The 24,391-nt window shown below is 39.6% G+C and overlaps 1 protein-coding gene across 1 annotated transcript in view; it reads left to right on the top strand.

The window, feature by feature from the left end:
• The window catches only part of CERS6 (ceramide synthase 6), a 122,539-nt gene that overhangs the window by 63,884 nt on the left and 34,264 nt on the right, over nt 1–24,391 (top strand). The window contains exons 5-6 of the mRNA XM_065638088.1: nt 20,541–20,591; nt 23,987–24,079. Of these exons, the coding sequence (XP_065494160.1) occupies nt 20,541–20,591; nt 23,987–24,079 (144 nt within the window). The remainder of the gene's footprint in view (nt 1–20,540; nt 20,592–23,986; nt 24,080–24,391) is intronic.

Raw genomic sequence — 24,391 nt, 5'->3', positions numbered from 1 at the left:
GCAGGCTGGCTGACCTAGCAGGGTTGTTTGAACAAGGTATACCATTGCTTGCTTAACAAGGATTGGTTGTATAATTTTGCTGTAATTTTAGCTTTCAACACGTTTAATTTTTACAAAGAGAACGTGTTCATTATGTAATTGTGTGTGTATGTTTAATTACTCACTTTTACACAGTGTTGTAAATAAGTCTTGCAACATTTTATGCTATAGTTGTTATTCCAGTGTTCTGCTTCATATACTCAGGTTTCTCACCTGGGAATGTATGTAAATTAACAAAGTTATGATTGTGATTTTATTTATATTTACACCATCTCCCTGTAGTAACATGACGTAACTAAAAGAAAGGACAGGCTTTTTGCCGTTCATCAAACACTGAAGATTTTCCTGGCTCCACTTAGAGGGGGAAGCTGAGTTTGGAAGGAATAAAACCAAAACTCCAAAGTCTGGAGGGAGACACTTCTCTCAGAGCTTTGCTACAGTACCAAAGTAGATAATCTTTTAAATTTGTCTGGGCTTTCTTAATGGAACAATTGCAAAGAAACACTTAATTGCTTCCTTAGGAAGTTAGTGAAAAAAGTTAAGCATAATAAATTCTCTTACAAATTCAATAGAGAGATCTTGCCTTCAAAAAGCTGTTTTGCCTGGAAAGTCCATTTCACAGTCAGCAGTGTCTTGCTGTGCTAATGGTACAGTAGAGATCTGCATCCTTTCCAATAAGAAGATCTGCTTAAAACCGTTCCTGAGATCCTGAGTCAGGAAGACTGAACATGGCTGGTGAGCCCCAGAGCAGCGGCAGTTCCCAGAGGTGCAGTTCTATCACAGCGACACGGCCTCCCTTGCTGGAACAGGGAGACAAAGAGTAAATACTACAGACATTCCTGTTTTAATACATAACTTTGGATAGTTGGATAAGACATCTTGAAACAGTGTGTCTTTCAAACATCCAAATGTAATGAGAATATATTTTTAAAAGGGAAACTGCATTTTGGTGTTTTTCAAATGAACAGAATCATTCAAGATTGGTTAGTTTGTCCATTTCTGGGTAGTTAAGATGGATGATTTGAGAGAGCTGGTTTTGCCATCTTGAGTCGGAAGTGCTCCTTATTAGTTGGTCTTATGACTTTTACTCTCATGAGTAGAAAAGTGAACCAACTCAATTGTACAAAAGGCTCTCCCTAAAACACAATGCCCAATACATTGCCTCTTTTATAGTTTCTTTGCTGGCTCTCGAATTGCCAGGCAGCAAAATACTCTGACTTCTATATTATTGTCCTTCCCTCCTGAGCTGACCTAGTCACCTGGCAACCTGCTGCTCCTTTGCTTTGCTGCATATGTTGCTGTCCTGATGGTATTTTTTGTTCACATTTCACTCTCTTAAATGTTCCTCCCTTAGAGTGAGGGTGAAATTCATCTTGGCCTACGAGGCTGGCATGGAGCCCGTCAGTTACTTAAGCACCACTTTGAGCCAGTTTTGAGGTCCTTTGTTTTGTGCTGGCCCTTTGCCTAGAGGTGGTTTTCACCTTTTGGGTTCTTTCTGAAAACTCATTTCTCACAATGCCCACAGCCCATGAATCATTACTACTTTATATTGTGCTGTCACCTTCCCTATTTGCTGCACGAAGCAATATTGTTTCATCAGTGCAGTATCAGCAGAAGGGGGAGCGTTTGTGTTTCCTTGTGCCCACCAAACTGCCTGAGGAGTATCTGACCAGGGTGCTCTGACAAACCATCACTCCTGCAAAGAATGTCATTAGGTCTTTAGTGGCTTTGTAGAGCTGACAAGTATATCTGGGTTTTTGGGAAGATGTGTCCAAGCTTAATAAGCAGTAACTAGTTAGCAGGCTTATCAGCTCTGTTTGTTTTAGTTCCGAAGATGTGATACTGTCAGTGTGGCACACATGCCAAAGTTAATTTATTTTTGAATGGTAGTAACTAACCGCATTAAAGTTTACATTTCCCTGGCTGGAGCATCTCACAAGGAGGAAACGGCCTGGGGTTTCGGCTTGGCTTCTCGCTTCCCCACAGAAGCACATAAAGCTAATAAAGCTGTCGTTCAGAGCAATCGGAGCTCTCTCTAAAATGCTGTGGCAAGCTTGCCTTTCTTCCTGTCCATGACTCCAATTAATGGCTGATGTAGAGAAAAGAAATTTCTGCACCCAATAAAGTAACCCATAAGTCTTCGTAGTAATAACTGCACATGATACATCAATTCTTTTGCCATGCTGTGATTGCTGAGTACATTGCTGGAGATTTAAAAACTTTCTTCTCACTGAAAGCTGTGTGTCTTTATCGAACTGTTTTCTTCGATTATGTCTTTTTCCAGTGACAGATGTATGCTGTTAAGTCATAAATAAAGTAAAAAAAATACTTTTGTTGAACATTATTTTCAAAAAAAAATAGCAGTTCGCAGGGAAAAAATGCCTGACAAAGCTTTGTCTTCAAAGTTTGCTCTGCTGCAACAGAACCTATCAACCTGTATGTTTTAAATAATGTTTTGTATTAGTGGTGTCTGTAGGATGCTCTAGATTGGGACATTTTGCTGAATAAAGTTCACTGTGAACTCAGGAAAATCCTCCAGGTTGGGAAGGTGGAGGATTGGCAGTAGGATGTTCTGCATGTGGCTGTTTGTTGTAGGCCATGGTGTCATGATCAGGCACTGATATTGTATACAATGCTTTTAGCAATGCAAAGTGCACCAAAACTCATGCTTCCACCCTTCTCCCTCTCTCTGTCCATATGGACATGTGCTTTCCACAGCCTCTGGGTCGTACAACAGTGGCTTCACAGCACTGTCTTGCCTTCTGCCAGCTCCACCACCGACCTCTAAAGGCAGGAGACTGTTACGGAGTTTGCACTGGTCTTCTCCTTGGTGCCTCCTAACTCAATGTGGTGTAGATTGTCAATGTTGCCTTTGTTGTGATAATGTGTCACTCATGAAGTGGCATTGTATGAATGAACTTTCTTACAACATGTCCTGTTGATGGCACACACCATATCCAGCTGCTTCGATTGTTTCCCTTTTCTTGGGCCTAAAGAAACAGTAAAAGTGCAACTTCTACCATTGTTGTCTGCCTTCTTCACTCAGGAGGTGATTTTAACTGCAGGGTGTAGCTGTATGATTGGTATGCCTTATAAACATTTGCAATATCAAGGAAATAATGTGCCCTTTTCAAGAGTTACAGTGGAGAGAGAATTAAGTTGTTGGTAAGAGAGCAGAGAAGGCAAGGCGGTTGCTTTCTTACAAATAGGCCACATGTAGAGGAACAGCTCACAGCCTTATAGATACTCAGCCAAACTATTGCGTCACCTGTAAATCATGTCTTAATATATATGCGTAAGAGACCAACAGACTTCGGCAAAGTATTTACCATAGAGTTACTAGTATTTAGTTATCCTATTAGACATTCCTTCCTTCCCCAGCTCCTGTGTGCCCTTTAGCCTTTGTTTTCCTCTAAATGAATATTTCAGAGCTACAAGGTTTAATTTTATTAGGGGTTTCACTGTTATGGTCTGTAACTAGTGAAGTAATTAATGAGATTTCAGTGTCAAAGCATCTCAGAGATAAATGGCTTCTTTGGTCTTGGTTTCTTTTTTAAATGTTACTTGTGAATTTTGGCTTCTTCTTGAAAAAGTCCTCTCTAATATAATGGTTTCAATTGTAGCAATCTTATTTATATCACCAAGTGATGTAATTGTGGGATGAGAATTTTGATTCCCATTCTGTCATTGTCGAAGTGAAATGTCTGTTCTCCTCTTTCAAACCAGAACTTTCAGTTTGATGAAAATGAACTGTTAACTTTCTAGATAATGAGAATAAAGCAGACACAGGGAGATTGATGGGTCTGTCGCTCCCCCGTGCGTCCCAGAGCACTGTGTGTTTCGGGATGTGCCCCGCGGTCAGGAGCACATCTGCTCGGGGCTGAGCTCCCCTCTCCTGCAGACCCACTGGTGCAGGCTGCTCTGTCCTCCTCCCCAGCATGGTGGCTAATGCACTGAGGGGGTGAAAGAGGTTATCGTCGTTAGGATTTGAAGTCACCTCTGTCATTTCTGATACTTTATGAGAAGAGGGAATCAATATAAATGTAGGTTCACTTTCTACCTGAAATACTACCATTTTCAAGGGCAGATTTGGTGATGATTATTCTTCTATGTGAAGAAACGGACTGAGACAATAACTTTCACATAGAAGATGAACCTTTTCTTTCACTACTCACTGCCAAGCCTGTTACTCACTGCTTTCCACAGCAGATTTAAATTATTTGGAGCTAAAGAGTGAGTGGCCCACAAAATCCTTTAATGCAAAGCGTTCACCTTCCTATCCGCTCCTTATTGCCCCCATTCTTGGCCAAATGACAAATGCTAGATGTGACCATCCCATCCTAGTTTTCAAGCTTCTGAAAGAGATGTTAGGTCAAGCCTTACTGCGTTTTGGCAGTATGTACTGAAGCTACTCCTTTCACCTAAGTGTTTCAGTGCTTCGTTTGAAGTGCAGCCCAATTTTTTTTTTTTTTTTAATTTGCCTGTTTCACAGTTTTCCTGTAATTTGTACATATGAATCCAGAGCATAGGGTTTGCTTTCAGTTTTACTTTTAAAACTCATCTCCATATGTTTTTAAATTAAGTGGTGAAAAAAGTGATTTTTATTTTGTTCCATGTGATATTTAGATATATACATACAACATACAGAACATAAATGCTTAGAGTAGTGATTTTAAAAGTAGACCTTACAAGTTCTGTATTTACTCTTTGATTAGCCTAACAGTCATCCAGAGTGAAGACAGTGATAAGAAATTATCTAAAACAAAACTAGCATTTTTGTGTGAGCGGTACCAGAGCCCCAGTAGTGTTGGAAAGATTTTCATCTTCATAGGTAATGCATGACGAGGTAGCGTGAGTTAGTGGCTTAGAAGACCTGTGTCCCAGTTGATCTGTGATATAATGACATTGGTGCTCACACAGAGGCCTTTGGCCCCAAATGCCATCATCACTGTGAAGTGTGATTATGAAAATATGATATGGCCCAAGGTCTTCCTAGGAACTGGCATAATAACCTCTATGCCCAGAAACATGTTCCTTTATCCTGGTAATAAATATACTACAGCATTATATGTATCTTTATAAATCACTAGATTTAAGCCTAAAAGATAAGTAATCAAATATATTTCCACTCTGATCATGTATATGCAAATTCTCCCCCTTTCTGATTGCAGCTGAGATTTTTCAGCACTATCATTTGTTTCATTCGCAGGGCTACAAAACTCTTTCTTGCAGAGCGCCACACCAGTATTGATGCCAAAGAGACATTAAGTTGTAATGACATTAAACTGACTGCTTTGCCTATTGCTAGCATAGGAACAGGGTAACATTTTTGTTCTCTTCAGTAATACTTGCAATTAAATCAATGGTGGATTGGCTCATGAAGATTTAATGATCTGTTTGTGCTCCCATTAAATGGAAAAATTAGCATTAGCTTTGGTGATAAAGAAACAGAGTGAGGAATTCAGGATTGGTTTGTTACTTGCTTGCTGATCCTTGGTGCTCAGCAATATCTGTATAATGCTGTAGAACAAAAAACCTTTACAAACATCTGGAAGGAAAGCTTCCCGGTGACATATGGTGATGTTTCACATTCAGTTTCCTTCTTTTAATTGCCCATGAGAATTACAAACTCACAAAAGAGTATGAATTCCCTGCAGTAAGGGTCTTGTGAAGTCTATATGGAGACTTGGGAACCTCAAGTTGCATGTAGGTATCCTACTGGGAAGAGGACCATCTGCCTGCATAAACAAATAACTGCTGACTTGCTTTTTCAAATTCAGTGTTGAAGTAAAGCTGATGACATGAGGATGCTGTGGCTGTGTTTAAAAAATGCCAGGTGCAAGAAGCTTCTGTATGTGTGCAGCTGATTGAGTTGTCAGTTCTGCATCTCCCTTCCTGAGGAGTCATCTCGTACAACACAACTGTCTGCCAGGTAATCACAACTGCTATGGGTGCAGTTAGATTGCAAAACAACAGGAAAGCCATATTGAAGTGTAAATTTAACCCAAAAAAACCACTCAAGTGATATGAATGTATGGAAGGCAGCTAGAAAAATAGCAACGTAGCATGGAGGAAAAAAACCTCAACAGATACAGTTTCACGAAAGTTCCTCTTTCTTGGAACTGCAGGATGTTTCAGAAGAAGACAATGAAGTGCTTACCCTGAGCTCGCCCATCGCTGTGTGACAGTAGGGGATGCTCTGTTAGTGGCCTGCAGTTTCTATGTGCACCTGGAGAGAACCTGGCTTTCTCATGCTTTCTTGTGGGAGTGTGTGCTTCGTTCTGCTGCTCAGCTGAGTTGGCTTGTTCTCTGCCTCTTTTTGGAATAAAATACATGCAAAATACAGCAATACATGTGAATGTTACAGCCCTGGGAGAGTAGTATAGTATTTGTAAATGCCATTTTGGATTGCTTATAGTCAAGAATTTTAGAGCCTAAAGTCAAACCACCTTCATTTGAAATACAAAAAAAGAACTTATCACTTCCTGGTGTGGTGGCTGATTTTTGACATTGTTTCTGGATTACAGTTCACCTGTATCTCTTCATTATTGTGATTGTTAACCTTAGAGGAAGTAAGGAGTTGTTGATATGCACAGCAGCTTCATAGAATTGTTATATTTGAGGAAAAGAGGCATCTCTGTGATGAAGATTGTGAGTTCCTATGTCTGTGGGAGATGAGACTGGGACACAGGAACAATGGGATGTTTACCTGTGAGGTGTCTTATTGGCCATCCTGGTTTTGGAAATTTCATCCTATTTATCTTTCTGCTGCAATTTTGCAGCTGTTTTGGTATTAAACTGTTTGATAGCTTTACTGTATGTTGTGTCTTTCATCTGTTCTATCACTGATAGGTCAGGTCTTTTTCAGAACAATTGGAGGTCTGTTTGGATGCTATCATATGTTCAGATGTCATCAAATACATCTCCATTTTAGCTGTTAAATAAAACAATTTTGGGAACACTAGCATACACTTCCTCCTAAAAGAAAATGTGTCTCAGTTTCTGGTCACTAAGTGGATAAGTTGGTGATGGTTTATTTTAGCCAGCTTCAGGACCAAATGAAATGCAGCTACTGTCACTCTGTTTACTCTGGTTAGTTGTGATAAAATGTTTTAAAGGACCTCCAAGAGGTGGTAGACTCTTACTTTTGGCCACAGTAATATTACTTTGAGATCACTCTCACAGGATCCCTGTGTAAGATTTTCCCCTCCACTCCAGCTGGGCTGATCCCTCACTTCTGGTTCATGAGCAACGCACGATATCTGAACCCAACAGATACAGAGGTGTCAAGTGTGTTTACTTGGACTTCTGGATTTTCATGTGCCTCAGGACCATGAAATTACCCATTCATAATCTCAAAGCAAAGGTTGTGCTGCAGTCTAAATGGGGTTTTAGTTAAAATATTAATGATATTGTTCCGGAGGAAATAACAAAGTTTGAATGCAGAAATTAATAGTTTCAAATTCTTCACACAAGTCTCTGCAGTGCAAAGAGAACATCCTTCATGCAGGCTCTTGGCAGCTACTGTCATTAGAAATAAAAAAATTTATTTTTCCTCAATATTGTATGGGAATCATCAGAGGACATCATTCATGCTGTAAAGAACTGACAGGTCTGCCCGCTGGAAGTTATTCTACACCAAAGATCATCTGTAATAGCTGAGTTTCCCAAGGTAGCAATTGGTAGCTGTGGCTTTTTTAACTTTTTGGCTTGATGTTACTGCAAAGATTCATCCATGGGTAGGTATTGATTTGGGTAGATCTGAACTCTATTTTTAAAAAAGTACTGCAGAACACCAAGAGCTGCCTAATTGAAAAATAAATTGCTGTATTGAAAATATCCAATGCCCTGGACAGTTTTTGGTTTTTCTAGCAGTAGAACAGACTTGACTCTGTTGTAGAAGTTTCTCAGCCATTGGAAAGCTATTCACAGAACTCAGTGCGTGTTACTTAGGTCTTTTGAAGCAGAAAAAGACTGAGCTGCATCAGAATGGTCAGTATTTCATTTTATAATTTCCATGTCCTCTTGCCATACCTGTTTCATCTACTTTTTCATTAAGCTATTGCTTCTGGATATTTTGCAGCACAGAATACTACAAGAAACACAGCATCTGGGAAGTATTCATGCCGCTCTTTGGAATAAATTTGATTGTCTGATTCTTAAAATGAGGCTACTTAAACCAGGCTAAATTTTTCTGGTTTTAATGCAGTGATACCAAAGCATGAGTTTGTGAAATGTCTACCACCTTGGTTTAAAGCAGAACTGACTCTAGGAAACAACGCTGTGGCAAGAGCTGGAAGCAGGAGGTTTGTCTCTGGAGCCCTTGCTGCCACCCTCTGTCTCCTTCATTCTTGATTTATTTGAAGCAGGTGCTCAGTTGGGCACTTTTTCTAGTCTACTCTGCATCTGTTGTGATGTTTCTTTCCTGTGTTGTACCTGAAAGGTTATTACATTATCTATTACAGAAACCTTGTCATTACTTTTGTTCGGGGAGCTTATCTGCCTGATACTGGATAAATACTCTGATTTAAATGAAGAATGTGAGAGGCCACTCTGGAGCCCTTTGAACAAAATGCTGGTATTTGATATTTTACTATGCTATTAACAGAGGGATAATGTGATACGTGTGCCACTCAGGGAGGAAATGAAGCCTGCCTTTGGCAGATTGTACTTGCTGTAAAATCAATTTACACTGTCTGTTTTTCTTGATTACTACTTTTTATTTTTAATTGGAAAAGAAACTGCTGAGTATCTGTAAGCGATGAAAATTATTAAGCTAAAATACTTTTGGATGTTTAAATCCAATCATACTCTTACTCCTTTCTGTGAAAGCTGGGCTGAGCATTAGGTGCTAAATAAAGCAATTTCTAATTCACTGTGCGAGCAGGGAAGAGCACTTGTGCCAGAGTCTCCTGAAGGAAGGTGCTATTGTGAAAAAGGGGAAATGCCATATTACATTTTAAATAAGCATCGTGAGTGGAAAGCGTTTCTAGTAGGACCAAAGTTAGGTCCTGTCTAATGGAAAAGGAATTTGTTTTGGATAACTCTTCAAAAGGACATAAAAATTCTTGAGGGCATTTAGGAGAGATTAATAGAGTGCTTTGGATGTCTGAGATACAAATCACGAGTCATGCTGTGAGAAAGATCAAAGTTAGCAGAGAAACTTAATTTTAAATGACTCCAACACTTCAATGTACATCAACAAGGAAAATGAATGCATTTTGAACAATGACAATTCATAAGAGAAGGCCACTCAGCATAGGAAATAATTTATTGTCTATGCCGTTCAAAGTTAACATAATAACTGGCAGAATTTATTATATTTGTGTCTGAAAGGAAATAGAAGGTTTTTGAAAGAAGCAAGCAAAAGGAGAATATCAATGATATTCCTGATTCAGTAATAGGACACCGATAGCAACAGGACTTTCAAATGCAGACAATGGGGACAAATTTGACATAAGCAATGGGAGGAAAAGCAACACACTCATTTAAACAAAAAATACAATTGAATTTCACTTTATCTACTTGGAATCCAGCTGGGGGTATTTAATAACATCAGAGTAATAAGTAAATGCTCTGTAATCAGCAATTGGAGAGTTAAGCTGGTGCTGAGCCATACACAGCATCTTTACTGCTTGTACATGCCACTGCTGTTCTGGCTGGTGAAAGAGGGGCCGCCAGCCCTGGTGTTCCCCTGCAGACTGGTTGCTAATTTTGACTTCAGCACAGTATTCATCTTGTTGGCAGCCCAGCTTTCTGGAAGATAAAAAATTTTCAGTATGCTATACATAAAAATGGCAGATCTAGAGGAAATACTTCCTGAAGTGTTTTATTTGGGCAATTCCGTGATAAAAATAGTTTTCATTCATCTGGAAAACCAAGGTGGCTCATTTGTACCTGTAGCAAAGTATTTAGCACAGTGCTCCTCTATTGCCAGGAGCTTTTCATGTTTTACTATTCAGATGAATGAAGTAGTCCTATTTTCCACGGCTAATTAAGCCTCAGCAAAGAATACACATTTGGATACAAGCACAGGTTATTAATAATCTGCCTGGTGCTTTGAGTTGCCATTATTGAGTTGAACTCACTGTTGAGGCAGTGACTTGGAGCAGGATAGCTGTATCCTCATTTAAACTAGTGTAACCTTTAGAACAATACATATTTTTACACTGTAAGGGCTTTGAGTCATAAAGCTGCTTCACTTTACTCTTGAAGTAGCAGGGAAAAGAAGCTTGCAGTTAAATAAATATATTATTGGTGAGGGTTTTTTTTTTCCATATTGTATTCCTTTCCAGTGACAGAAGTTAGCACAGGGAAATATTGCTTTAAGTTCAAATCCAATTCATAGTTTTGCTACTGTTTTTTAACTGCTGTTATCTCACATGTGACTTCAAGGGTTTCACCCGGGATTTCTGGTTTTTGTTTGTTGTCTCGTCCCCAAGATTTGTAGACTCAAGAAACTGAGGGAGAGCAAACTCACTCGTCTTGCCCCTTGCTAAGTTGCGGTTTTATACTAAAACTTAATACAAATTTCATGGTTATAAAACATAAGTGTAGTCATTTGCTCTCATCACTACCAGCCACTCTTATTGCTATAATAGCTGTTTTAATAGGTCAGTTGCAGGAAAACACCACAAGTTGTGTCTGAATAGATCCACCGGGAGAATGACGAATGGAAACAAAAAAGGGTTTGCATCTGTGAACTTCCTCAGATGAAGGGGAAGGTGAAAAACAAAGAGGAAATGAACATAACATTTTATGCAGGCTTACATATTTTTAAAGGTTTGGGCAATTATTTTGGCTTTCTTTGCTTTAGTTAAGTAAATGTTATCATGGCTACTGACTCAGAACCGAGCGGGAAAGAATTCCTTACGAAATGTTTTTATATTAACATTATTAACATATCCCCCCACTCCCATTCTGTTAGAGGAAAATATGAGAGACATTTTCTCACTGGGAATCTTCCAGGCAGTACTTAGTACTTGTGGTATTATTAAATACACCAAGAAGTGGTTCAGTAGTAAAGACACCTGCAGCCCCATGGGTGAATTGCCCTGGTGCAGTAAATACGCACTAACCTCAGAAAAATTCAATGGTTGCAGGAGCGTTGTTACTCAGAGTTATGCCTCGTTTTAGCTGTGCCCGGTGACTGAAGTGCTTAGAAATGGGTCCCTATCTGGTGACCAGCACACTGGTGTGACTGGAGATGGGTGGCTTTTGTCTTGCCCATTCCAGCAATCCGTGTGAAGGAGCTCTGCTCCCTGGGTCCGTGGGTGGCATTTGGTGGTGTCTCTGTGTTTAGAAGCAGCCAGCTCTTCTGTCAGGGCTTCAGTGGCAGCACTGAGAGTGAGGAGTTCATTGCCAAAAGTCTTCCTCACCAGCTGCCCATGGTGACACCATGTGATTCAATCACAGTCTTGTGACCCATGGGATAAATCTTGGCCCTGTGAAACTAGAGAAATCGTATATTTCCTATTAAAAATTCTGCAGTTGCAATACATTTCTAATTTTCAGGCTGTAGGGGATGATTTTGAGACCTCACTGCGATGTGTCTATACAAAGGTACAGCAAAACACAGCAGCTGGAGAAGTGAAAGTTGGAGAGGGCTTTCATTTGGTTTTTCTCTATACCACTTTTTTCCAGTAGGCAATGTACATTCATAAATACCACAATCTTAAACATCTGGTTTTGTGTGTGAAATGGTACCTTGGTGTTCACGTAGTAAGGAGTGGGTTTGTTATTATTAAAAATCGACTCTGTCTCCCTCTGTGGGCAGCAGGCAGTGATGGAGCATGTTATATGTCAGTGAAGCAAGCCCTTACGCACATGGTGAATCCCGCAAAGGAAAGCAGCTCCCTGGGGCTTTCCAAAAGCTAATGTCAGGAGTGTGATGAAGGACATGGTAAACACTTCCCAACAGCACGTGGGGTGGAAGTCAGTGGGTTGGCAAAGTCAGACAGATGCACTCTTCTGGCAGAGCAGCCACAGATTGGAACTATAATTACAGAAAGTAGATATGTAATAATAAGTTTAATTATTAACCACTTTCCTGTATGCCTTTGAGTAACTGTAGTACCAGACCACAGAGAGCACTGGAAGCCCTGGGGCTTTTTTGAAGCTGTATCCTGTAGGAAAACAAGGAGTATTCTGAAATCATGCAGCTCTGCAGTGATCTACCAAGCGTGAACTGCCCAATTTTTTTTTAATAATTTGCTCTTGGAATTTTTGCTGGTCTCTTAAAAGTATAGTTTTATACAGGTCACCCTCCTACCCAGGTATGTTTTGCCTAGGGTAAACCTCAGGACTCTCTCTTTACAAGCTAATTCTAGACCTACAGTTGCATGTTGTCTAATAAAATAAATTAATAAATATCCTCTTAGATGCAAATTCTAGGCTGACCGATGTGATTTGGCTCTGTGATCAAAAAATACAAGGCAACTGTAAAGCCAACAGGTTTAGAGCTGCTTTTCTTCACCAAAGTGTTATCAGGCATCTGGAGTGCTTGGCCGAATGTGTCCACTACTTTTTATGGACTCTTCCTACTGTGCAGGTAGAGTGACTACAAAATATGCTGAGTAGCATCACTGGGAAACCTGGTATCTGCAAAGGAATAGGAACTTCAGCCTGGCTTCTGCAGTGTTTAAATACAGACCTTCAGCTGCTCTGAACTGTCATAGCACCACTTGCTGCCTAGCTTGCTCATGACAAAAGTGCTCAAAAATGTTACCATTACAAATGAGGGCAAAAATTTTAAGAAGCTTTGCTTACTACAAAGTGGCAGGGAAGAAGGCGTGCACCCGAGAGCAAATATTTGGATGCCTGGTCCTGGTAAGGGGACTGGTCAGAGCAGTGGGAGGAGATGCTACAGCCACCAGCTTCTCCAGCTAGAGTGTTCTTCAATTCTGTTCAATGCATGTGATGCCTCAATATTAGGACTCTTCCAGATACTCTAGGAATATCTGTTCCTTTTGTCACCTTCATTTTCCATATCATTTGGAAGTTGAAATTACATGTTTATCAGCACAAGACATAAACACCGGATCTTTATACATCATATTTTTAAAGGGAAAAGTGGATGTATGTGGTGCATGGAACTTTCTCTGCCTTTCTGGAGATCATTTTATGTAAATAAATCCAAACTTGAATTCATTTTTTTTTCTAAAAATATTTTTGTGCACACATGTATATTTGCATTTGAAATGTCAAGTGCATCTTCCAGTGATTATTGTTAATCTTGGCCTTTTATGCATCCTTCCATATACTTTATAGTTTCCAATTAGAAGAAGTATCATTTTTAATTATGTTTGGAAATCAGCAGAGCAGATACTGAGAGGAAGGGCTGAGTGCTGTTCATTACAAAAGCATTTTTCCCCCAAACACCTTGTTTCTGCATACACAAAGCACTAATGTCTAGAGAAAAAAAAAAAAAATCAACAGTTCTGCAGAAACTTGTAACAGCTTGCTTAGTCACAATATATGAGAAGAGAACCTCAGGAGGCTCATCAGCAATGTGTCTTCACTTCTGTTGTCAGCTGTGCCAAGAAATATGAATGACTACATGGGCCTGTGAAGAATTTATGAAAATGCTGTTCCTGGTGTGAGAAGCAACTGCATCCCAGGCCAGATCACCAGGCGCTGCAAGGAAGAACATGCCAGAATTGGCGCAAAGTAGTAGCCACGGTTTTTGTCATTTTGCTGAGTTCTCTTTGCTCCCAGCATGGTGTTTTGTGAGAACTTAGTGATTTTGTGGATAGATGAAAGTATACTTAATTTTGATGTGTAGGTGGCTAGACACTGGCGCTTGCAGAGAGTCAGATCGTTCTGCAGTTCATCCTGCTGTAAACAACCCCAGCCCATGCTGTTGGCATTGCTTGCTGCTGAGGTCGTGCCCTCAGTGCCTGTCACCGGTGGCCAGTAAAGACTGGAAACTGTCCCATGTGGTTTTTACATCACTGAGACTTTAGTATGAGAAATGCTTAAGTAGTAGCAAATCAAATGCAACAGTAGCAAGGGATGATGTTGACGTCATTCAGATCCTGTCTTAGCCAGAGTATTTTTTTTTGGAGGATGACAAGAAAAAAACACATTTCTAGGTAATCAGAGAAAGTTCCCAAGACACCATAAATCTGAAGCCCTTGGAGACCAGGAAAACTTAGTAGAAGATTATCGTCTTTGGAAACTTTGAAAAACTGACTCAGAACGTTCTGATTGCTCTTTTATAAATCTTCTAAAAATCAAGGAAAATGAAGGGGAGTTTCTTTTTCTTTCTGCTGGAGGAAAAAATGCTGCAAAATATTGATACTTGTGAAAAAAGAAAGGTCACTTTCTGTGATTTGTAAAACTGTGACTTGTTTTACAACAGTTAATACCAAGGAGTTTTTCTGTAGTTGAGAGGAAAAAAAAGTGTATTAGTTTGTGCAATATAGACAAAAGCAGATGTTTTAATGGATATATACTTCTTAAGAGAGAAAGGCTGCAGTAGTCTACACTTACACTGATCTCCACTGAACCAAGTAAGAATATGGGAAAGAAAACCCAGGGTCACTGTGGAATTTGCATCTAAGAGATTAATTTATTGTAAAATCTCTTGGTGGAGCCGTTTTTACACTAGAACATAGAGCCCTGGCATGGGAGACTATAGAAGGATGCTTTGTGGTGCCTGGTAATCTGACTTTGTCTCTAACTTCAGCATCTAGTCAGCATATCATGCCAAGAGGATGCAGGTGTTGCAGAAAGAAAAAGAAAGCAAGCAATTTAAGTAATTCCTCTCTAAGCGAGTGCTTATTCAACCAAGTGATGTGCAAGAGGCATGCTTATTGATATATAGAAAAAGAAAAATATTGTGATAATCCCTAGCCATAAGTGGGGAAAAAAGTGAACATTGAGATACTATTTAATTTAAGCATGTACAAAATCAAATGAAAAACAATGTTATGAAGGGTGCTTGTATTTTCAGTTCCTGGATAATACAAAAGAGGTGGAAAGTGTTAAATATTTCTATATTTTGCAGTCAACAGAAAGATTCTAGTCTTCTCCCCTGCTGCTACGATTGCACTTTTAGGTAGATAAGGTGTAAGCTCCGAATATGGCAAGGAGGAAATGGTGTTCTGCCAGCGGTGGGAGGAAGAGCATATGTGTGTGTCATATGTCATACGTGTGTATCAGACAGCGAATGTTAGGCCTATGGGTAAGAGCAAACGGCACATAGCATTTGGGGTCTAAGTAAAGGAAGATGAAATATTCTGGCCTCAGTTGTACCACTTGTTTCCATTAAGAGCAAGGACCTGCTCTAGCTTGATGGAAGTAGAGATAAGAATGCTCTGAAACATCTTTGCCTGTATCAGCCCAAAATAAATGAGGTGGGTTGAACTTTGCCAAAAGTCTGTATTATCTTGACTTCAGTTAATAGTGCTAATTTCTGTTCTACTTAATGCTGCTTGTAGCTGTCAGAGACAAATTATGTAAAGCTGTAACCAAGCCAGATAAAATCTTGGCCTTTTCAGATTGCAGAATAGTGAGCATATACACAGTGAGGGCTCGGGATTTCTGTATTGTGCTGATTTTGTTCTATGGCGTCAAATGTTTTCTAATTTCAAAAGCAACTTAAAATCTTTTCTTGGACTGAGGCTCTCTCATTTTGGTTTGAAATGTGGTTTTTGAGCATAAATAGGCTTTTGTGAGATGTGGGGGTTCTGTCATGATGTTCCTGGATCTTTACATGCTGTACTTCTGATAAAAACAGCAGGCAGATTGTATTTGTTTATCTGCTGGAAAAGTCAGAAGATTTTTCTTACTTACCTGGGAATTTAGGAAGAAGCCCTTTGGGAGTTGCAACATGCCTGTGTGGTCAGGAGTAAATCAGGTATGTAGCAGCTTTGTCCAATACTCCAACCTGCTGGGGCAGAAGCTGCCCTGTGGAGCACAGGGTTTTGCTGTCGTTAGGCTTATTGAAATACTTCTGCAAGTGTTTCTTCAATATGTTACTTGTACAAGTTATTGGACTGCGAAAAGAAAAAATGAGTGCCTGCAACGCTATGTTCATTTATTGCACATCTCTTGTTTGTCTGTAGGCTCTCACACTTCCAAGGGCAAAGCAAGACCAGTGCTTGTTGGTGCCACTTACTTATTGGAGTTTCTGGTTGTGCTGGGTACAAGAAAAAATGCCTCCACTTCCAGTGAGGTGAACTGTAGAAGTAATTTATCTGCCCAAAAGCAGTTATTTTGCAAATTTATTTGGCCTACATATGTACATATATACATATATATAGTGACAGACACGCTGATTCTATAAAATGTACGTGGAATTCACTGACACCTGTGACATGCCTGGTACACACACATCTGATGGCTTGTGACGTGTACAGCTCTTGTTGGTCTCTTTGAGAACCTGCCCTGTGGCCTTTGTGTGTTTCCAATGCTCAGTGGGTTCTGCTGGGCACATACGGATGAGAGAGGAGTATTTTTTATATATATATATGTATTTAAATGTATTACTGTATGATGAACTGAAATTTACACTGTTATTTTAAAATAATGCTTAATCAGATGCATCTATTTTTTCCCTGATAAAATACACACAAAAATACCTTTCAGCCAGATCAGCTGTCTAGGGAACATATCACAAATTGAAGGGGGGTTTTATTGTAGTATTTTTTTTTCCCTCCATTTACTATCAAAACTGACCTTTCACATACTAGTTACTAGCAGCACTTCAAGCAACACATGCAGATTATCATTGCTTTGAGGCTTCGGAAAGCCAGGGCTTTCTCTGTAGATAAGTGAAGGGGACAAGGGATACAAAATAACCTGAGGCTTCTGGCTAAGTATGCAGATGTTTCAGATAATTTGTTCTGGTTTTGGTTTAGTTGTGGCTTAGTTTTGTTTGTTCCCCCCCCTCCCCTTTTAAATTTTTTCTTATTTTTCTTCTCCCTACCCCTGCCCACCCCTCCCCCCCAGTCATTCCCTTGTCTCAAGAGAAGTTTTATTTCTGAAGGAGTTCTTTAAAATTACTCCCCTTAATCATAGAGTTGGAGAGGTTTGATGGAGCTTTTGACAGATATTCCTGTAAGGAAACAAAAATAATAGATTTGTTGACAGCAGATTCGACAGCTGTTTCTCATCCTCCCCTGTCATTGATACTGCACTGATTAGGCACAGCACAAAGCTTAAGTTTCATCTGAACTCCTTTATATTCTGTAAGGGAGGGTGTCAGCGTTGTGGGGCTGGTGCTTTGTGCCTGACATAATTTGTACTGAAGATTCCAGTATTCTGTTTCCAGCTTAAGGATTTTTTTGTTATAAGGATCTTTGCATTTCCTCTCTTTTCCAGTCCCTCAGGTTCGTCCCTTCCTCAGAGTTTATGTACCGAGAGCAAGAAGTAAAATGGAAACTAGGGTATTCAACAGGCAGTGGAAACAGTAGAACACTTTTTATCGTTATATTTATCAAAAAAGGCTGGTTTTTGGCTGTTGCAAAGCCAAGTCACTGACCTTTTCTCCCTGTCCATCGTGGGACTTTTCAAGAAGAGCACGGCTGTGCTCCACAGTGAGCTTTCTGGTGGAAGGAGGTTCACAGACGTGTCCTGTCAGCACACACAGGGCTCACCTGAGCCCTGAGAATGCCGGTATTGCGTCCTTTCTGATTAATACACCTTTCCCCCATGTGTCAAGGTGTCACACTGCAGACCGCATGAGCTTTTTTAGGATTCTCTCCTTCCTGTTTAGGATTCTCTCCTTCCTGTTGAAGCCTGCACAGAGTATCCCACAGCTGTGAGGTTCACAGAGGACTAAACAAGATGCTTCTTGGTACAACTGTAACCGTGGTCTACGTGGAGGAGTTAGGGTTCAATCTAGGACTGTGTTTATTGTGGGGACCAGAGGGGAAGGTTGTGTTTAAACCCAGCTTTTTCTCTGCCTCTCCCCTAAAACCCTCCAGGGCAAACATAACCAAAGTCCCCTGCTGCTACAGCTGCTAGAGTGAACTCAGAGATGCCAGGGCAAGTCAAGGGGAGGGTGGACTGGGGAGGAAAGAGGGGTAAGAGGTGCTGGATGTGCCTTGCTGTCTTAGCCGCTGTTGCCCACAGAGGATCCATTAGGTTTCCAAACAGCTACTCAGAAGCATTTTGTTTGAGAAGGCAGCATGGCTCTCTGAGCTTTCTGTGGTTCAGAAGAGATGTTCTGCATTGTATTGGTCTTTGAGGCTTAATGCATATGTTATATTGTTTGTCAGTTTGTGGTATCCTTTCAGGCTTTGTGGTTATGGGTTCCTCCAGTGAGGCCTATTTTATTTGGCATTCAGCATTTTAATTGCACATAAACCTCTGTGTCTACAGCTCCTACAGCAAGTATCTCTCTGAAGAAGCCTTAAGATGTCATAATATTTGAAAGAGAAAAATGTGCATTTTTTGCTGGCACCTGTAATTTAGGTAGCAAAATAATTGGGTAGGAATCATCTCTTATCTCATGTTGCATCTGATATGAAAGACAGTTACAGCTTTTCAAACCTGGCTAAAACTATGAATTATCCTACAATATTTGTATGCATCTAATTTAGGCAGCTGTCAGACAGAAATATTTTAGATTCTGTATATTAGTAATACTTGCAAAGGGGCTGTGGCTGTTTCCAAAAATCTTTTTTGTTGTGTGAAATGAGAACTCACTTAGCACAGTAACTACTGTGGAGATGTTTGAACAAATAAATTGCTTGCATGAAGTTATTGTTCCTAATAGAGAGAAGGGGAAGTTTGGATGGACTTCAGTCATTCTTAGAGCATCCTTGTGAGAGGCATATCAGAAATTCTAAGAGGTCTGTTGCTTTAAATATTGGTATACTGCCCAGGTTACTGTAAGAATTATTCCTTTTCATTTCAGGAGCATTGGGGGTATGAGTGTGCAAGTTATATTTTATCTTATTTTCTGTGTGAAGACACATCCAGAAAACTAGGAAGAGCCTTTACTAATGATATTACGTCACTATGAACCAATAAAGGCTATAAGGACCCTCTACAAGACAAATCACAACTAGAACTTAAGTAGCAGTTGAGAATGGGGCTGTAATTCTGGCTAGACTTTATCCTGTCTTTTGATATGGAACAAATCCTTCCTACTTGTAAAGACTCTACTATCCTGATTCTCAGCCTGGGGCTTTAACATTCTGCTTAGTGTTCATTTTATTTGGTTAGACGCTCACCCATTGTATTTTGCATGAGTTTATTATTAGTCTTTGCCTGAGCTGAACTGCTCCACCTGATGGTGAAAACCAGAAAATGCTGCCTCTCATGCAATGTGGATTTATTTGAAAAAATGTAATCTAGTGGAAGCACTTGAAGCTGTAAGGGTATGTGTGCCTCGATCCAGGAGACCTACTAATGATGGTCTGCTCCCTTTATACTTGGATATAGAGCAGTTAATGTTCTGTAAAGGAGTTACACAAAGATCTTGAATCCTCAGTTTTATTTCATGTTTCTAGTGAGGCACACAGTGGGTTGGTACTTGCACTGTAGACGTGTGCTTCTGAATGTCTGGATGTGCCAGAACCTGAGATGCAGCTGTGCTTTGAAAGACAAGGAGTTGTTCCTGCTCATGCACTAAAAGGGAAGTGTGGCTGCTTGATAGCTGTTTGTTTGATCGTGTTCTTATTACCCAGTATAGAAATACTTAATGATTGAGTATATTGTGTAGAAGAGCTTGCCCGTATGGTATTTTCTGTCTTAAGCCCATTTAGTTGCACAGAAAAGGAGATAAAAACTAAAGAACTCTAAAAGAAGCAACCTGCTTACAAGAGAAGATTTAAAAGGCTCTCTTGTGGCTTTGAAAGAGAAATAATCACATAAATCTTGTGCAAATGGCAAAGAAACAAGAAGCATAACAGGGCTGCTTGTCCCCAAGTCTTTAAGTTTGCCCAGCTTTTTGCAATGCAAGAGCCTGTGAGATGCACGCTACAATAAATTTGTCTCTGGCACCTTTCGTGTTGCCCGAAGATATTGGAGTATTTTCTGTGCGATAGCATGATCCGTCATCTCTGGTTGGATGGGTCTTCAGCCAGGAAAGCAAAAGGTATGATTTGCTGTCTTGAGCTGATGTGGCTGGGATGAAGGATGGATCCTGTATGGAAGAAGGATGCTCATATGTAACAGCACATGCAAGAGACATTTTTTAAAATATTTGACCAGCCAAGGACCAAGATTTCCCATGCTATTGAGAAGGTAATGTGGGATCTGACCACCTGAGCACAAGCTGATTATGTTCAACCTGCACTCCTGCAAAAACTATTCATATGGAGTCATGGTACACCAACCAAAAACCTCTGTGAACAGGCAGGTTGCTCTAATTCATGCTGTGAAACTTGGAGGAATCACCTTGTTGTATTCAGTTTTCATCACTTCTGTCAAAAATTGCAAATTGTAAGCTGTTCGTATAGTTTTGTCCTTCATTTCTGTTAACCATATACATTTACATTGCCCAAAATAGTGTGTACAGACCTTTTTGTTTTCTTTCTTCTCAGACACCCTGGCTCTGGAATACCAGACAGTGCTGGAACGGGTATCCATATCAGGTAAAAGTTACAGTGCTGCCTAAAACCAAACATGACACTTCTGCCAGAGCTCTGTTTTTATTATGGTGGAGCTTCATGTCAATATGTTAGTGTGAATGGGCTACTCAGTATTTCAGAACATTGCTAGATGCTCTACATCTTGCTTGAGTTCAGGAGGGGAAAGATGAATATAGCTGTCACACCCATTTTGAAATAAAGCATATATGAAATAAAGGATCTGAAAACAGATCTGGGAAATCTAACCATGAAAGTAGACATCTGCAATAGCGGTAGGATGGTAATTTTTTACAAAATTCTGAGGATTCTGAAAGTTTTAGCAATGCCTCAGATTTGGTTGGATGGGAAAAGCTGGTATAGTTCTCGTAGTTGTTATACTGCACACAGGGTGAGAACTAATCCCTGGCAGTTGGTGTGATCAAAGAGGAGACTAAGGAGAGAAGGTAGGTAGCTGTTAAAGTATGGGATGTGTTTAAACAGAGCAGTCAACCCACTCTAAAGGATTCGATGTATTTTTCAGAAAAGTTAAGTCCTGAACTCTGCCTTGGCTGTACCCCTGCCTCATTTTGCCTCTTGGTCTGATAGGAGAAACTTTAAACATGGATGTCATGAGGATCAGTGAATTAATTAAATGCTCCTTTTTATTATTATTAATAATAACAACAACAGTAAGGTAGCCCTTTCAAGGAAAAATTGTCGTCACGCATACGGCCTATGAATGGACTTTGGAAATCCTTTTGGGAAAACAAAGAGCCACCTGTTTCTTTAATACCCTTTCTGTAGCAGGAGGCAACAAGAGACTAAAGTTATAAAGTATAATTTTTCCTTTTGTTATAAGTCAGAGGTAATAAATGTTTCAAATGTGACCTAGTAAGATGGCCTTTAAAATTGTAATAACTTTTGGTAGCTTTTTTAATTAGCCTAAATTCTAATTCTGAGTTCCTTAAAATGCTGCAGCTTGCCTTTTTTTTTTTTTTTTTAATTCAGCATCCAGGAGTCCCGGTAGGGATCACTGAGACATTGTACTAGCTGCTGTTCAAATAAAACTGACATTGAATTCCAAATTTAAGGAGTCTAGGGCATATTGCCTTTTTTTTTTTTTCTTTCTTCCCTTGATGGGCAGGGAGGGGGGGAAAAAAAAAGTCATCACCAGTGTGGAAAGTATGAAGAAGAGTATTGTCTGAAAGACACATGAATTCCCTGTGACAGTGAACAGCCCTGGACAGGCTAAACAGGAGAACTGTATTTAGGTTTGGGTGCTACTGTTCTTGAAGGTCGTGTACCTGTTGGAAATAGTTCAGTGGAGATAGTTCAGCAAGAATGATCAGAAATCTTGATATGAGGAGGGCTGAAGGCATTTGATCATTGAGCTTCAGAAGAAGTAATGACTTAAATTACACCAGGGACTGGAAGGTGAACTGAATAACATTAGGGAAGCAGCAGAAGAAATTGAATGTGGGAAGTGTTGAATCTTCATCCCTCAGCGATTTTAGGAACAATTGTTTATCGGAATTGATATAGCTGCAATCCCTGGTGCCTTTCAGTCCTGTATTTTTGTGTTATTATGTGCAAGAAGAGATTTACATATGACGAAAGACCATGAATCTTTCTGGTTAAAGAACATATGTTTCCCACACTTATCAGAAGAATTAGGTCATTCAGAAGGTTAGTTACAGCTTTTAGAGAGTGGCAACTAAACTTACTATATTTAAAAACATGATACCGGTGGAAAGGGTCCAAGAGAAAGCAAATAATCAAATAAAAGTCATTATCATAATCATTATCTCGAAGATACAAATGACTACTGGGTGCTAATCAGGAGGAAGTACTGGATTTTCAATTTGGTTGTGTTTTTTTCTTAACCAGATAAAATTCCTAATCTCTTGTTTGCTACAAATCCTCCGTAAGTTACTCAACACAGCATTGCAGAAATCCAGCTGGACTCACTGTAGATATAGTCAAATGGATCATTTGGGGGACAATTTATCCATAAGCACAGAATAGTCCTATTGAAGTCTATGGAGAAGTGAAACCTAACATTAAAAATAGCTTAAACACACGCTATGGATCATTTCATGGAGGGAAACAATGATATCTTTAGAATCCCCCTACGTTATCATTATATATGCATTTAGAAATACTAGTGCTATTGTTAATCAAGCAGCTGACAACCTTAATTGCTTTACTAGAAATTTTCCCTAGTGAATTCTCTTGCGATAATAGTCATGGTCCATTGCTAACTCATGTTCTCTTCCTTTTTTTTAATTACACCTAATTAAAAGCTTACTGTCAGTCTCACTAAATCAGAAAAGGATTATATTGGACCAAGAAATGTCTTTAAAAGATTGATTTTGAATGTATACATTTTTCATAAAGCATAAGCATCTGTCTATATTTAAATAAACCACACAGACCATGCAGTGGGCACCTAAGGACTGTTTCTCATCTGCAAATAATTGGTCTGCACAAGGGAATGGGAGTAAAAGAGGCAACTGAAATGCCTTTCACCCATGGAAATAGCTCACGCCCAGCTTGCGTGCATGGTTGTGCCAGTGCAAACTGCGCTAGACATGGTTCCTCTAATCCCTTAGGAGATATCCTTGGGAGCTTCTCCAGTGCCAGCACCCATCTCTATCATGGCAATGGAAGACATGACTAGCAGGGAGGCACAATCACAGGAAAATTAGAGTCGCTCCTAGGACTGGCTCTCTTAGGCTGGGAGCTTAACAGCCTATGTGTGCCACCGGTTACCTTCGTTTAGGTTCCCCCAGGGTGGTTTTGGTTGTGCGTAAGTTCCTGTGAATTTTTAGTTTTATTTCTTTTACTTTTAAACGTCTGTGTAACCATGTTGTATGTCAAACAAGATGCCTGGGTAAATTTATTTTACTTTCTTCTTTCCAAATGTTAACATATTCCCAGAAAATGGTTAAATTATTTAGAAGTAGGCTTTTATATTTGAAAGACTCCTGTTTAAAGCTCACAACATTTTCATCATGAGCAGATGAGATTATATACTTTCTCTAATCTGCTCCAGCATTCTTTCTTTTGCTGTGCTTTAAACCCACATTACTGATGTACAGCAAGATGTTTCAAGTCATCTTTCAAAACACTTAGGAGTATTCAGAATTTAGTTTGTTCTAGGTTCTGACCAGACAACATCATATTTTTTTCATATTACAATACTGTCAAGACTAAAACATAAGAGGAGGGTAGGTTGCGAAGCTTTATTTTTCCACAGCCATCAAAGTTTGAAAGAGTCAACCATGATTTTTTTTCTTATATAGGATGTTTATGTATAATTCAGTAATCCCCGTGTGATTAAACCTGTCTCCTCTAGACCTCAGCTGCCTGTAATGTCAGTTAGACTCTGTTAACCTTTTCTCATCTCCATCTTTCAGCCACTGATGCCTGACCTTCATTATTACTACATAGTTGAATTGTCATTCTACTGGTCCTTAATGTTTTCTCAATTCATTGACATCAAAAGAAAGGTAAGAATAGTGAGAATTAAAATGTTGAAAGCTTTAAGCACGCATCTTTCTTGACTTGGAGAATACCTGTATTACCTGTACAGTGAACTGGAAATACAGTTCTTCCTAGTCACCACCTCTTGCAGATATCCATCACTGAGAAACTAATGTTAAAGTGCTTGTCTTACTCTGTTCCTTGTTACTATGGTGTGGTTTTCCTTCTGCACATGGGAAGAAGAACCTTGAGTAATCAAATATTCAAGGAGAAATACCATCAGCCGAAAAACCCTTCTGCTCTCATACAGTGACGTGGATGGAATTGAACATGTAGTA

This window comes from Caloenas nicobarica, chromosome 6 (genome assembly GCF_036013445.1).
Source record: "Caloenas nicobarica isolate bCalNic1 chromosome 6, bCalNic1.hap1, whole genome shotgun sequence".
Lineage (NCBI taxonomy): Eukaryota > Metazoa > Chordata > Aves > Columbiformes > Columbidae > Caloenas > Caloenas nicobarica.
This window is presented reverse-complemented; position numbering and strand designations above follow the sequence as displayed.